Consider the following 15,110-nt stretch of genomic DNA (forward strand, 5'->3'; position numbering starts at 1 on the left):
ACAAATATTTTATTAGATAAATATATATTAAATAAATTTTGTAGATTTTAAGAATATATACTTATTGTATATCTCTATATATTTATTATACACTTTTTATCGTCTATTTTAAAAACTTTTTTATATTTATTTGAAATTTTTTTATAATCTATTATTGTTTTATTCCATATTTTATATTTATAATAATATAATTGTTAATATACAAATATCATACAATTTGTATATGAATCTCACATGATTTAAGAACTTATTTTTTAGAATTTTAAAATATTTACTTATAATATATCTTTATAAATTTATTATATATTTTTTACCATATATTTTAAATTTTATTTTATATTTTGTATTTTTTTAGAATTTTATTTTAATAATTTATTAATAATTTATTCTTATTTTTATATTTTTATCAATATGATAGTCAATATATAATGAATTGTTGATGAAATTCTTTTTGATTTGTTGTAATTTTATTAAGTTTTGCTGCTGTGATATATTAACTTTTTGAATTGGATGGTTTGGAAGAGGAAATACGGGTGTTTTTAGTTGTTGAGTATAATATTAGTCTTATTGTATTTTGAGCATATTTTTATTTAAATTTTAGAGTTATTGATATAAAAATTAATGGGTTTAATCTCTTGACATTTGTATAAAATTTTCAATATTTTTTTATCAATAAACCTTTTTGATAATTGGGCTTCAACACAGTGATTGAGCTCTTCGAAATTTTCTAATTTTTTTTTGTGAATTTTGATTTTTATTAATTGTTTAAGATAAATATTGGTCTCATACCATATATAAAGTCGGTTTAAAATAAAAATAGTAATATTAATTATATTGATAGTAAAATTTTGAAATTAATTAATAAAGGAATATTTTTATTAATATATATTAATAAAATTTTAAAATATTAAAAAGTTAAGAACAGATTTTATTAAATATTATAAGTAATTTTAAATTTATAATTATTTATAATAATAATGGTCATGTAACGCTTTAGTAAATGACTAATTTATATATATATATATATATATATATATATATATATATATATATTTATAAGATTTAAATTTTTTGACATGTATGCTTAATTTGTGACATATAAAATTTTTGTTCTAACGTGTATATTTATCTTTGACACATGAAATTCAAGGTTATATGTAATTTTATAATTTTTTTTTAAATTTATTGATTCATAAATCATATTTCTAATTAAATATTAATTTTATTTTTAATATTATATTAACTAATAAATATTTTTCTAATAAGATAATGATACTAATTCTATGCTAATAAATAGCATATTACATTTTAATATTGTATTAATTAATAAATTAGTTTTATAATTAGATAATAACTCATTTTAGAAAATAGTATCCTAAATTATATTTTTAATATTTATTTAATAATAAATTAATTTTTAATTATATAATAAATTTTTAATTCTAAAATATAGCAATATCAATTATATTGACATACTAATTTATATAATATTAAAATTAATTAATAGATAATTTTTAAAATAATCTTTATATTATTGCATTAATAAGATTTTAGAATTTAAAAAAATTAAGAAAATATTGAAAATATTTAATATTCTGTTATTTTTAAATATAATTTTATAAATTAATATTAAATATTAAAACATTTATTAAATTTTATCTATAAATTTAATTTTATAATTAAAATAATAATAAAAACCGATATAATGCACGGATAAACGACTAGTTACATATAAAAGTAGCTAAAATTTTCTCTTTATAATTTTCTCATTCTCTCAATAGATTTTTAAAAATTAGACTCTCGTTTCATTTAAAGTTGAAACTATCGTTTCATTAAAAATCTGAAATAAAATATATTTTCAATTAAAATTGGCATATGTTCTAAGCTCTTTTATTAAAAATCTAGCTTTATTCAATTTAAATTCCAACGCAAACCTTCTTGTCCCCTCCCCTAACAACGAAAAAGAAAATAATAATGATAATAATAAACTATCTATTGCCATTAAATTGAAAGGCATCAAGTTTGCTTGTGATTTTCACAAGAATTATGCAAATTACCAAAGCAAAATCACAAAACTAAAATGTTCAGATGGGTCGTCTTTAATTTGTTTATCGAAGCATATGCATGCGTGATTGGTCAATCTATGTTTCCTTATTTTGAGACTATCTATTGGAACCTTGTAACCAAAAACTTTTGCCCTTTTTTTTTCCCCTCTTTAGCTGACCCTATTATTATTATTATTGAAGTGAATAGCAAATGCAAACCACATGGGCAGCCATACCCTTGGCTTCACCAAGAATTTTGCTTTATCATATATGACTTTGGCTACCTTAGAAGCATGCATTAACAATATATTTTGATCTTTCACATGTTTTACTTTATTAGTATACTTTATTTTTATCATATCCTATGACTTTGAAGGGATAATATGAGCAAACTATAAGCGTGATATAGCTATTATTATCATAGCATCTTTTTAACTTTGTGAATATATAGTATTTTATTTAAAAATATGTAAATGAGACGATACTAGTTTTTTTTTTAGTTTAATTAAGGTGTTGATAATGATAGTAACAATTTTTAAATAAAAAAATCTAAAAATTATAAAATTGATAATTGAGTGACAACTTTTGAAGGTATAATAGCATAATCTGTTTTTTCAAATACAATAAATATCAAACTGATGACAAACACAATAATAATTATTTTTCACAGACTTAAATTGATGTTAGAACTCTATTACACTGAGTTTCTATAAATATATAAGAAAAAAAAAAGAGGAGCTATGATTTATACAGGATAAATTATATTTGCAGTTATTAAATTTTATAATTTGGAACAGAAAATACTAAATTTTTAATTTATAACTAAATGGTTACTGAATTTTATTTTTAATAACACTGATAAATTTTTCTGATAAGTGTGAGAAAAGAATTATATGGACGGTCACTAAACTTTATACTTTCTAACAAATCAAAAGTTTGATATCTTTTATTCAAAAGCGTAAAATTTGGTGACCATCCCAGTTCCATTAGAGAATTTTTAAAGTCAAATTCCGATAAGGCTTCAAAGGTCAAAGAATAAGGCTTTAGCGTGCCAAAATAATTTATCGATATTTTTAAAATTAAAATTTAGTAACTATTTAATTAAAAATTAAAAATTTAATATTTTTTATTATAAAATATAAAATTTGATGACTGCAAATATAATTTATTCGATTTATATATTATTCCCCACTTTATAAAAAGAACGAAACTTCTATTCACAAACAAAGAAGAAAATATAAATAGGGGTGATTATTATGATATATGGCATATTAATTCCATGAGTTACAAATATATTTTAATGTTGAATTAAATTAAATATGTTAAAAAAGATTAATAATTCTCTCAACACTAATCAGTTACAAAATTAATTCATATGTAATTTAATTCTTAACATAAGCAATAGGCAATTACAAAATTAATCATTATAAATATGAAAAAAGAAATATGATTTCAACTAGGAGAATTTGAATCCACCCACACCCATATTATTCACAAATGTAAAATAAACCTTACACAAATGTCTCATTAATTTTCCCACTTTCCAACAAGAAGTTCATTTTACTAGTTGTTTTCTTGGAGAATTCTATTAAAATCTTTCATTCATGTAGACAAGTTAATCTACTAAGAATTGAATGCCTTGCACAAGGTTTCACATTTCACATATTGTTATTGGATGTAAAGGAAGTGTTTTTCCTAATAGTCAAACATTATTATTATTTTTGGAAGAAAGCTGGCTGATGATGATGATGATGATGATGCTTGCCAGACAGTCTCAACTACTAAAAACTATTAGTTATAAAATGTCATGAAAAAGAACCATAGGTATCATGTAGCTTTCATTGTTTTGTAAGGTTTTGGCAAAACATTTGTTTCCACACCCTTGATATTGTTACTTTACATGGGTATATATCTTGGATAGGCATATTAAATTCAAACTTGACAAAAGTCAAACATTCAATTCCACATTTTCTTGTATTCTCACTTAATAGTTTCATTGTATATTTCCTTTCTTTAATAGAATTTAGTTATGTATTAAATGAGAACTTGACATTTCTTGCTCCTTCAAATATGGGGAAAACAAGGTTGGCTCTGTGGACATGCAATACCTAAGATTTAAGATCTCTTTCAAAATGTATCACATTCTGAGTCCTAACAGAGAAGAAACAATTAAAACTTGTTTGACTTTTAATAAAACTAATTATTATTTTTTCAGTTTGATTCTTAAATTTATTATCAAATATCAAATTCATTGAAAGATTAATTTTATTATCAAATTAAAATAAATAATTAATATTTTTTATACTTAATACAAATATTAAGATTTTTACCACTTCAAAAACTTGAATAAAGTATAAAAGTTCACTATCAAGAATCTCATTTTGTATTAATTCTCAAAATTAGAAAAGAAAAAGAAAATAAATTCAAACGTAAAACATAGCTTAAATTGAGATATATATTCACTGTTGAATTAAGTAAATAATGCAAATAGATAATTACTTTTTACCTTCTGATTTTCAGTTTATTATATGAATTGTTCTATTTATTAAATTTATTATATTAAATATATTTTATATTCTTACAAAACTAACTATTATTCTCCTGCAGTGGCGAATTTAAAAAATTTAATCAGTGAAGCAAAAAATTAACATAAAGTAATGAAAATATAAAAAAAAAACAAAAGTAAAAGATATCTTTTCAATATGACTGAAATAAAAAAAAATTAATAGAAACTTAGAATTGAAAAGAAAAAAATAACCTATAAAAATTTAATAATTAAGAATAATTATAAATATCAGTGAGGGCAATAAATAAAAATTAAAATAAATTTTAGAAAAACTAAAGATATTAAAATATAATTTGGAGCTAGTGAGACAGTAGCCTCCGCTGGCCTTCAAATAAAATCGCCATTATTCTTTTGCATCTTAATTCAATGCAATCAAAAGACTAAATTGAAAAATATAATTTTTATTTTTAGCATAATTTATTTCTAACATGTTAAAAATCAAAATAAGTAGAAGTGATAATTAATTAATTTACTGTAAAATTAACTATTATTTTTATTAAAATTATTAATTTTACTCTAACATAATAAAAAAATTTAATTTTAAATGAATTTTGTATGTGATAATAATTTAAGATTTACATTATAAATTTATTTGTTTAACTGCATTGATTTTTAATGCAGAAAATTAGTAGTTAATTTTAAAAAATATATAACAAAATAAAATCGATATAAAAATTAACTCTTATATTAAAATAAAAATCAAAAGAAAATAATTATTATTCCTAATATAAATAATATTTTATATTTAACGTACGACAAGATACATTCCCGGCGTTTATTTTTATTATTTTTTTTATTTTATACAATTAGAATCTAGAGGAGTATATATTAATTTTTCTAGAAACAGAGTGTGTAGCAGATGCCAGATTGTTGATACAAGTTGCAAAATTGTGGTGCTTTTCTAGAAGTAGTCTTTTTTTTACGTTAAAACTGAATGGAGTATTTCTTGGAAGGGATTCTCCATCATATCTTTTGCTATTTCACGTGGAATTGCATGATTCTGCTTACTTACTCCTTCCCCCACTTTTACCAAAATTATATATCCAACGCTCTGTTTGTTTTTCCGATCTTTCTACATTTTATATTTGGTGCACGTAGAAGCAAAAAAACTAAGTTAATAAAAGTTTCCTTTTTCTATCACAAAAAGTAATCCATTTTTTCAGAAAAAAAGAACCCTTTTCCAAAAGACAAAAAAAATTATTTTTAGAATTTTTAATTTTTTTTATAAATTAGAAATATTAGAAATTTTAAATTTTCTGTTTTTAATACATGGATGATAATTAATTAATTATGATAAAATTAAATAGTGAAGAGATTTTCTATTTTTTGTGGAAATATTCGAAGCTTCTATATTAAAAAAGGTTGCGTAATTATGAGGTGGGTGAAAAAATGGAAGAAAATCAGTGGGCGGGAGGGAAGGACTGAAGGACTACGGCCGAAGCCTTATCCGTAATCTGTTTCAGCAAACAGCGTGCATCCTTAAACTGCGCACGAGCCTACAAAGCCCTCGTGTTTCGGCCTACTTTTCTGTGTTTATTATTAGTCTTTTGTATCTTTAATTCCTGTGTCCTCTGTTGTATTCTAATTTTGACTTTAATTCTCTAATTACAAAATAAAATAGCTGTTAGAAGTGGAAGTCTGCGTCATCCAACCAACTAAAATAAATAAAAAAATCACAGCCATTGCAATTTAGCTTTGAAGGTTGAGTTCTTGATTTTGACTTTTTATAAAAATATTTATAAAAAGAATTTTAATATGTTAAATATAATAATTATGTCTCCTATTAAAGGAAAAAAAGAATATTATTCTAAAATTGGGTCAAATTAATTTCTTAATTTTTTCTAGCTATAAATTCGAGTCTTATTTTTTTTTATTAAGAGGCTTGAATTGACTATATTTATAAAATGTATGTTTTGAAAATAATCTATGATGATGATGAATATTGATAAATGGAGTTTTTTTCTTAAATCAATGGGTCACTTACTATTTAATATGAAATAGCTATTTTTTAAAATTTAATATAAAAATAATAATTTTTTATTAATATTAAATTTAAATTTAGAAGTTTCTTAACTTGTAAAAATAAATTCAGATAAAGAATTAATTTTTCAAGTAACTAAATTTAAATTTTTTCAGCAAATAGCTCCCTAGACTTATATCCATGACCTCTTAATTTATATTCAAAAATCAAATATACACAATTTAAATTTTTTAAAAATAAAATAATATTAAAATTTTTTATGTTTTAATTGAATATAAAATTAAGAATAATATTTATTTGATTAATTTATAAATACGATATCTAATGATGCGATATACAAAAATGTGTTTAAGAATTTAAAATTTTAACTTTTTAAAACTAAATAAGTCAAATTTTAATTCTTTTAATAAATAGGCTCATAATTTATTATTTTTTGAGTGAACTAAATCTAAATTTTATAATTTTATATATAAACATAATACTTTCTAAGTCTATCGTTTTTTCATGATAATAAATTGGATGATTAGTTGACAAACATAACTTGTAAGTGACTACAACTAATAGTATTACATGTCCATTAAAACAATGTTCAGTAGCACCACTAAATCATAATTGAAAAGCTTTTTTACAGTGAGATTAGAGCTCAAAAGCACCTTTAATATTGTGCAAAGTAGGATGATGATATATATATATTAAATGCAATTAACATAATTATGCAAGTACATCTCCTCCTTCCTTTTTCTTTCCTTTCCTTCCTATCTTACTTGGAAAGCAAACACCCCCCACAAGTGGACATGGTTGTCCAAAACGTGTGTGGCTTGGGCCTTTAGTAACCTTTCACTACAAGCTCTTTTAATAACATAACGTGTGATCATGTGTAACTGAAGCAAAACATAAAATTTTCCATTTAATAATGGAATTGGATAAGCACATTTGACTGCCGTCCATTAGTCTCCTGTTTGTTTGTCCTGTTCAATATTCAAAGCCCCACTTCCACCAAAACTGCTACTTGTTTCTGGTTTTTGCCTCCTTTTTCAAGTGTTTCTTTCTGTTCAGCTATAAAACAAATAACACAAGGAAAAGAAGACTAAGCAACCCACTTTCAAACTTGTATATAAAAGCCACAAACTTTCATTTCTAGCACCCAACAAACTCAGAAAAACTTCATACAGAAAAAACTAGCCTTCAGACCTAGCTCTCTTTTGTATTTTAAGTGCTAAATGGTACTCTTGGTAGCAAAGATTAGCAAGTTATACTCCAAACTGGAGAATCATCATCACCACCACCGTGGCCGCCCGCAGTCGGAAGCCTTCTCAGCTTCTTTACAGGCGTTTCGATCCGATGTTTCGAGTTCTATAACTCGATTGTTATTGAATTCAAAGCCTGGAGGGTTGGAAATTATGTCCTTGGAATGGATTCAGGAATGTTTTCAGGTGTTGCCCTTTATCAACAAAGCTTTTGCAAAGCTAGTTGTGGAGATAGACTACCATATGAGTGAATGGAAGGCCAAATCCATGGAAGCATATCTCAAGTATAGCTTAGACTTATTGGATCTTCTCAACTCCATTAGTTCTTCTCTTTCTTATCTGGGACAAATTCGACTTGCTCTCTCTCATGCTTTAAGCCTTGTGGAAAGTTCACCTTCTTCGGGGATTGAGCGTCTAGAGGCGATCGAGTTAAAGAGACTGGGAGGTAACGAGTTTAAACATAAAGAAAAGAAGGAAGATGAGAAAGAAACATCTAGCTCAGACAAAGAAGAGGTTGTTTTTCAAGCCCTGATGGAATTAAGGGGCGTAGGATTATGGTTATGCAGTATTGTATTGGCTGGTTTGAGTGGGGATGCAAAGGTATTCTTGGAGATGAGAAAATCAGATGGGGTATTGTCTAACCCTTCTTTGCTCAATCTGGATTCAAGTATTTGTGGTGTTGTGATGGAGAAAGGATGTGTGTTAAAGGATGTAAAAGAGCTTAAAGATTCAGCTGCTTTCCTTGCTGCTGCTATAGCTGGTAAGAACAGCAGTGATGCAGCAGAGGAACTGCGGAGAAAAATGGAGGTGTTTGAGAAGATGCTGGATGGTTTGGGAAAGGAGGTGAATCTATTCTTTTCCGAAGTATTAGCTTGGAGAAATGAATTGCTTGATGGTATTAGATTTCGGAAGTAGTAACAAGGTTTATAAGTTTATATGTATTGTTTGTTCTTAATTTTGTTGTATATAGAGTTACTTCAATTTTATTTTATAGCAATTATAGGATCTTTTGTAAAGCTGCAAAGAAAATTTTTAAGATATAAATACATGGTTGATCATCTTCAAATTGTAAATTCTGAAAAATTGCCTGTATAATCTCATTCAGAAGTTAGATTTAAAACATGTTAAAAGAAGCTGCAAAAGTAGTGCATTCTAGTTACTGATGAATTCAGGAAAGGATGGATATAAACCAAAATCTAGGCAGCATTCACTATTCTGATACAGGTGGAAAAAAGGATCTATAAAAACCATTACCCAAAATGGGCAACACTAACTACCACTTGCTTCCAACTCTGTCACCTTTTCTCCCACAATGGAAACATCTGTAACTGAAGGAGTACTAAGTGCTAATTTTTTGTTTGTCCTGTTCGGCTAAACTGATGCCTCGAAAAACGGCTAGAACCAACTCTACCATTTTAGTTCTGTTTCTATTAACAGTAAAACAAAATGTCATTTAAAGGATTACAGCAGGACTAATTGGCTCTCCGAGTCATTGGAAGGGCTTTCTCCCTGGGGTGCCTTCCTCTTTCGATAAGCATCAGTTGGCAACCTGGGCAACAAAGAGTGCATGTGAGAATGAGACAGCAATGATTTTTTTTTTTATATATGAGAGTAGTTGGATAAGAACAAGACCTCAAATCATTTAGTATTATAGAAGAAAATGATTTAAACTGCTGACTGAAAATAGGCATGAACTAATCTAGTTGATTTTTATAAAGAAATTGACATTACTAATTTTTTATATACAATTTCTTCGATTGAGTTTAGATACTGACGAAAAGAGAGGTATGAACAGTACGAACTAACATTGTAGCGAAATTGATAATAATTTCATCTGAACCCCACTTCAGAAAAGAAAAAATGCCACCAGCAAAAGTCGAACTTTAATATCTAGTTAGGCAATGCTGATATATACTTCGGTTACCACATGCAAAATCAATTAAGAGGATAACAACTGATAGTGCAATAAAGACAGATGAAAGGTGCATAATGACGGGAAAAACATACCCTAAATGCAACGTAGTGTCTGAATCCCCTTTCTCCATTGAACAATTGCATGCTATTTCAGGACTTGCAGAACCATTGTTTATGAGAGAATGCTTCCTATCTACGGAATAGTATTCAAGATATGTTGGGATTGAGTGATCTGTTGACGGAAAGAAACCTCGAAGCTCCTCAACCTTCAACAGTAAACGAGCAAAAACTGGGATTTGTGACCCATTTTTCAAAGAGAATGTAAATAAAGAGACTCACATTTACATCAGAAAAGTATAGTTTACCTGTCTGCGCAAAGTTTCATTCTCCAGCATAGCCCGCTGTTCCTGATAAGAAACATTGATTAACTGGTGTCAAAAAAGAAAGGTCTAGTTCTTTCTGTAAGCAGAAAAATGATCAACTTTGTTAACATTAATCGAAATAAATGTAACCTAACTATAACAGATTTCACTAGTATGATGGGAGTAAGCTGTCCCTCAAACACAAGTTAATTTCTGAATTTAACGACCAAAAGTAACATAGTTCAAATTTTATTCTCATATTTCTTGGCAAAATGATTCTATTACAATGTAACATTGACCCTGAAAATAGTTTCAGGTAAAGCACATGCAATAGTTAGGCTTAGATTACCTGGACTCTTGAATGCTCTAGTTGTTCCATTAGTAATAGCTCCTGGAAATATAGAATTTTGATTAATAAGGATCTGGAAATGCCTAACCACATGGGATTGCCACATTAATATGGGTGACTTATGCTTTATGCTATGATACTTGGACAAGCAAAAAAAGAAAAAAAAAAAAGTCAAACAAAGAGACTGGTAGAACCTTTTTCTCTTTCACACATAATAAGCCTTCATTTAATTGCTGCTCTAGATGTTGCAATTCCTTCAAGCTCAAGCCAGCCAGGTCCTTGCCCAAAAGCCTCCTATAGAAACAGAATCATGGACACACCAAAAAAGTGAGGTCTGCAATATCCTAAAGTTATTGCTAAAATGAAACAAAATTAGTCAAAGAACACTTACAATTGTTTCACTTGTAGCTTTGTTATTTCTTCTTTAAGAACATCCACTTCCTTGGAATTCTGTTTCTGAAGAAGAAACAACCATTGGAAACATCAATTTGTACTTATATATAGAGACTAATTGTCATAATCGAAGTTCAACAAGAGAATAATCATAAATTCAGCCAGTGTAAATTATGGTTAAGAAAACCATGTAACCTGTATGGTGGACAATTTTAAGCAGGGCTAGTGTTAAAAGGACTAGCAGAAGACATCATTCTAATGATCATCCCACAGCCCTACTTGAGGGAGTTTGATTGAAATATATCAGTGTATTAATTATTCCCCGCCCTCCAATAGAAATTTCAAATCCTAATTAAAATAGTCTATCCGCAGTGGAAGCTAGCAAGTAAAGCCAATATCTTTACTTTTCCTACTTTACAATTTGAAAACTATTTCCTTTAAATCTTCCACGTTAATATCTTATACTGGGCAAAAGAAACCTCAAATTTCATTCCAGCGTAGGAATTGTTTTATTGCTCTCCAGTCTCCAACATCATTGTCTACAAAGATCAAAACATCAAAGTTGTGGAAGGTGGAAGCAAAAAAGATCTGAACAGTGAATATCGTATAAATGATTTAGCACTTTTATATATGTGTTTCCAAAGGTCAACATTTATTTGTTTATTTTCAAACCACCAAGCCCAAAATACTGCGCGGAAATCCCAGAATGCAGAAATGGGAAAACAGAATGGGAAGAAGTGTTGTCTGTTTTCTTCTATGGTTCTTTTTACAATTAAATAGTATCGAACATGGTAAAACATTCCTGAAAGAAGATGTCTAAGGGAAAACAATGCAGACAAAGAAGAAGAAGGAAGTATTTGAGTTCCTATGCCCAAGGAGCTACAATTTCATTTACAAGCATTGTGTCATAACAAAATAGAAAAAGGATGAAGTTCCGTCTCCAAAAGAGAACTAAAATTGACTTTCGTGTATTAGAAAAATAACTAAAAATATTCTAGTGATGTTCTGAAGGACACATGAATATTCACATTCAGTTTTCATTTTTCCAGAATTTCTTAACACAATGGATAACATCAAACAAAAATTTAGAGAGGAAGAGTGAGAAAGGTGTATCAGAAGAAACCTTAGTTCCACATAATAGAGAACCCATAACCTATACATGCACCAGATGCACAAATAAACAGTTTTTGCAAATCTAAAAGTGATTCAAGGGTTACCTCTGACTTGTATTCTACTCTAGCAGGCTCTGGGGAATCTAGGCATTTGTTGTATCTTGAAAGTGTTCTCTTCATGCTGTAAAAACAGAAGTAAGAACAGAATCACAAGTCAATAATTTGAGAAGAAGTAATACAAGTTGTGCTTGATTCTTCTGACAAAGAAAAAGCAAGCAAACAAAAAAGACAAAATGTTGAATGATCCTCCCCATTTCTATATTAACAATCATTTAGTTCTAAGCGTTGCCTATATGCTCTGCTTGAATATCTCTCAACTGGTCTCTATTGCTCCAACGATTTCTCAAATCCTCGCTAGTTCTAAGCATTGTCTTACTTTCTATACCCTTGTACTTAATTGGTGTACTACCACCATATACTAAGACATGAAATTCCAGGATTACCACTACCTTTTTGCCATGACAAATATCAATATCTTCTGACTATACAATTCCCTGTCTTCATACTCAAGTCCATGAAAGGAGCTGTTGTCACTCTGCATCTCTATCTTTTGTTTCTTTTGCCACAGTTCATTGTCAATTTGTGAATATCAATTACTAAATTAATCATGCATTCACTGATTTTATAACATGTTCCTTGCTGCAGGAATCAATTTTCAAATTATTTTATCCATGAAGCTATATTGACATTCAGCCTAATGTGGCAGAGCAGTGTAAATTTCTTGAACTTTTCTAAATTATTGTAATGAACTAAATTAGTACTGAATCCCCTAATTTTCTTTCATGTCGATCAATCTTCAAAGTCGAACACAAATCTAAAGACCAAAAAGAAATATAAATGCATTATGTTCTATGCTTCTATACACTTATTTTAGCTTTTCTACCAGCATTATACCTCCTTCCTCATCAACCAATGTCCCAGAACCTAATTTCCTGATAAAAATTTCCAATCTTCAACAATTGGTTAAGCTTACTAATCAACAGTCCAGAATCAACAATGACATCCCAACATCTATAATTAAAAGATTCCTGTAAATGTGCATAAGAAATTTGTCCCATTGAACTGGTACCAATTGCAGCCTGGCAGTTTACTAGGATGATATACTTAGCATTGCAACAAAGTTTTTACCTATCAGAAAGATACTGAATGATGTCTATAGCTTATCAAATGTAATCTATGTAGTTTTGGTTATAGCATCAAGACTACAACAACTAAGCTAGTCAGGGTATTATAGCACATTTGTATGTACTTTTGCTTTGTAAGTCTCAAAACAGCAGAGGAACTGCCCCTTATTGACTTAGCTCCAAACTTAAAAGTTTCAAGAGCAGAGTGCCCAAAACAGTAATTAATCCAATAACACTAAAAAAGTCCCATCCCTGGCAGAATACAAATAATTTATCATCCAACATATGCATCAAATAGAATGAAAACAAAAGATCAATCATTCCCCTGCCTGTTACAAACACAGCTAAAAAATTATTTAGGCAAATACAGTGAAGGTCAAAAACATATTCTGGGGATAAAAAAAAACTTCATCAACCTAAACTATAGAATAAAAAATGCATATGAAACAATGTAAATTACCGTTAAAATTTATTTAAAAAAATAGAGCAAAACCTCACACGCATGTCTATCTTACGATCTGCAGCAATATGCAGACAAGCAAACAATAAACCTCCAAAACCCAAATGATCCTAGTCAAGTTGAGAAGAAGGTAACTGAAAGGAACATTTTATCCAAAAAAGTAAATACCACTGAATGGAATTTTCGAAAGCTTGCAGGTAAAATATATTTAAACCTTCCAAAAAAAATTGCAGCAGCTATTGATTAATGAAGGGAGGGGAAAAAAAACTATTGGGTATTAAAAAAAAAAATAATGATTAAAGAACTAGAAAGGAGCTCATAAGTGTATTAAAGAATTAGATAAAAATCACATGCAATAATCCAAAACCTTTAAGAACAAAAAAAAAAAAGTTTAAAAGCCCCTGTCATTAATTCATGAAGTACAGGATAATGACAGAAAAGTCCATTTAAACATAGACATTTTTCAGAAAGCCAGAATACCCAGTCATTTATGACATGCAATGACTTGCAACCATGCATCTAAATTTTTTTTTTTTCTTAAAGAAAAAAAATCCCCAAAACTAAAATTCAATCCTTGAGAGCAAACAACAAAACAGAAAAGGAGAAAGAGAGAAAATGCAATCCGTACCCAGAACTGGAGAACTCAAAAAGCTTGCCAGTGTTAGAGAAGATAATAACAGCAACCTCAGCATCACAAAGGATAGCAAGTTCTTGAGCTTTTTTAAGCAACCCAGCTCTTCTTTTAGAGAATGTGACTTGTCTACTATTTGCATTTTCAATCCTCTTGATCTCAATCTTACCTCTACCCATCTTCCCCCTCCAAGAAATAAAATAACCCAACTGATCAAAACCCACAAAAAAACCAACCTTTCAGAAACTTCAAGTTTCAATCTTTTAAACACAAAACGAAGCCAAAACAAAGAAAAAAAAAAGAGCTTTTTCCTTTCTCTCTTTCTCTAGATAGGGAGAGAGAAAAAAGAAAAAAGAAAAAAAAGAGCTCTTAATTGGGGCTGGGTGGGGGTTTTGCTAAATATAGAGAGAAGAGAAGATAAAAGGGGCTTTAGAAAGAGGGAGAGAGAGAAAAAGAGAGCGTTTTCTGTTTACACAAATGGCGAGAGATAGAGAGGCTAGAAACGGCAAGTTTGCATGGCTCTGTATACTAAATTAGAGTGTGCTGCATGATTCTTTTGCCACATTTGGAGTGGTTTGGTGCTAATGGAGTCCTTTTTTTGTAGGACCCACCTACCTTTTCTTTTTGTTTTTTACTACCCTCTTTGTGGTCCTTTTTTCTATTTTTCTATTTTCTTTTCTTTTTTCATTTATTTACTAAATTTAGCATTTTACTTTTATTTAAATAAAATCTAAGGTTCGGTTTAAATCATAAATTGTGTTAATATTATATCACTTTGATTGGATCAATGGGCATTTCATGAACCTTTATTTCTTACTTTTATTCTCTTATGTATTTTTGTGCCTAAAATCTAATTAGGAGATTCT

The 15,110-nt window shown here is 28.2% G+C and overlaps 2 protein-coding genes across 3 annotated transcripts; one reads left to right on the forward strand and one right to left on the reverse strand.

Moving 5' to 3' along the window:
* Positions 1 to 7,678: 7,678 nt before the first annotated feature.
* On the forward strand, positions 7,679 to 8,897 carry LOC107262485. Its single transcript, XM_048375959.1, has one exon. It carries the CDS (start codon positions 7,813 to 7,815, stop codon positions 8,752 to 8,754), a length of 942 nt encoding a protein of 313 aa, XP_048231916.1. The 5' UTR covers positions 7,679 to 7,812; the 3' UTR covers positions 8,755 to 8,897.
* A 98-nt stretch (positions 8,898 to 8,995) lies between these two features.
* LOC8259342 (agamous-like MADS-box protein AGL15) lies at positions 8,996 to 14,722 on the reverse strand. Of its 2 annotated transcripts, none has more exons than XM_015728503.2 (8): positions 14,242 to 14,722; positions 12,075 to 12,150; positions 10,856 to 10,920; positions 10,659 to 10,758; positions 10,465 to 10,506; positions 10,119 to 10,154; positions 9,847 to 10,019; positions 8,996 to 9,388 (listed from the first exon to the last, which is right to left on the reverse strand). In XM_015728503.2, exons 1-8 carry the CDS (start codon positions 14,421 to 14,423, stop codon positions 9,301 to 9,303), a joined length of 762 nt encoding a protein of 253 aa, XP_015583989.1. In that variant the 5' UTR covers positions 14,424 to 14,722; the 3' UTR covers positions 8,996 to 9,300. The 2 variants fall into 2 exon arrangements, with proteins under 2 accessions (XP_015583989.1, XP_002534454.2); XM_002534408.3 differs by having other exon boundaries at positions 10,119 to 10,160; positions 14,242 to 14,716.
* Between the last annotated feature and the right edge of the window lie 388 nt (positions 14,723 to 15,110).

Source organism: Ricinus communis, chromosome 6, assembly GCF_019578655.1.
Source record: "Ricinus communis isolate WT05 ecotype wild-type chromosome 6, ASM1957865v1, whole genome shotgun sequence".
In the NCBI taxonomy this organism is placed as follows: domain Eukaryota; kingdom Viridiplantae; phylum Streptophyta; class Magnoliopsida; order Malpighiales; family Euphorbiaceae; genus Ricinus; species Ricinus communis.

What these genes read in the sequence shown, in the direction of transcription:
- LOC8259342 (XM_002534408.3), bottom strand. Translation starts at nt 14,423, where the DNA reads ATGGGTAGAGGTAAGATTGAGATCAAGAGGATTGAAAATGCAAATAGT. An exon ending in TTTGAGTTCTCCAGTTCTGG is followed by an intron (nt 12,151 to 14,241) that starts GTACGGATTGCA and finishes CTGTTTTTACAG; the next exon opens with CATGAAGAGAACACTTTCAA. An exon ending in TATGTGTGAAAGAGAAAAAG is followed by an intron (nt 10,507 to 10,658) that starts GTTCTACCAGTC and finishes CTATATTTCCAG; the next exon opens with GAGCTATTACTAATGGAACA.
- LOC107262485 (XM_048375959.1), top strand. Translation starts at nt 7,813, where the DNA reads ATGGTACTCTTGGTAGCAAAGATTAGCAAGTTATACTCCAAACTGGAG.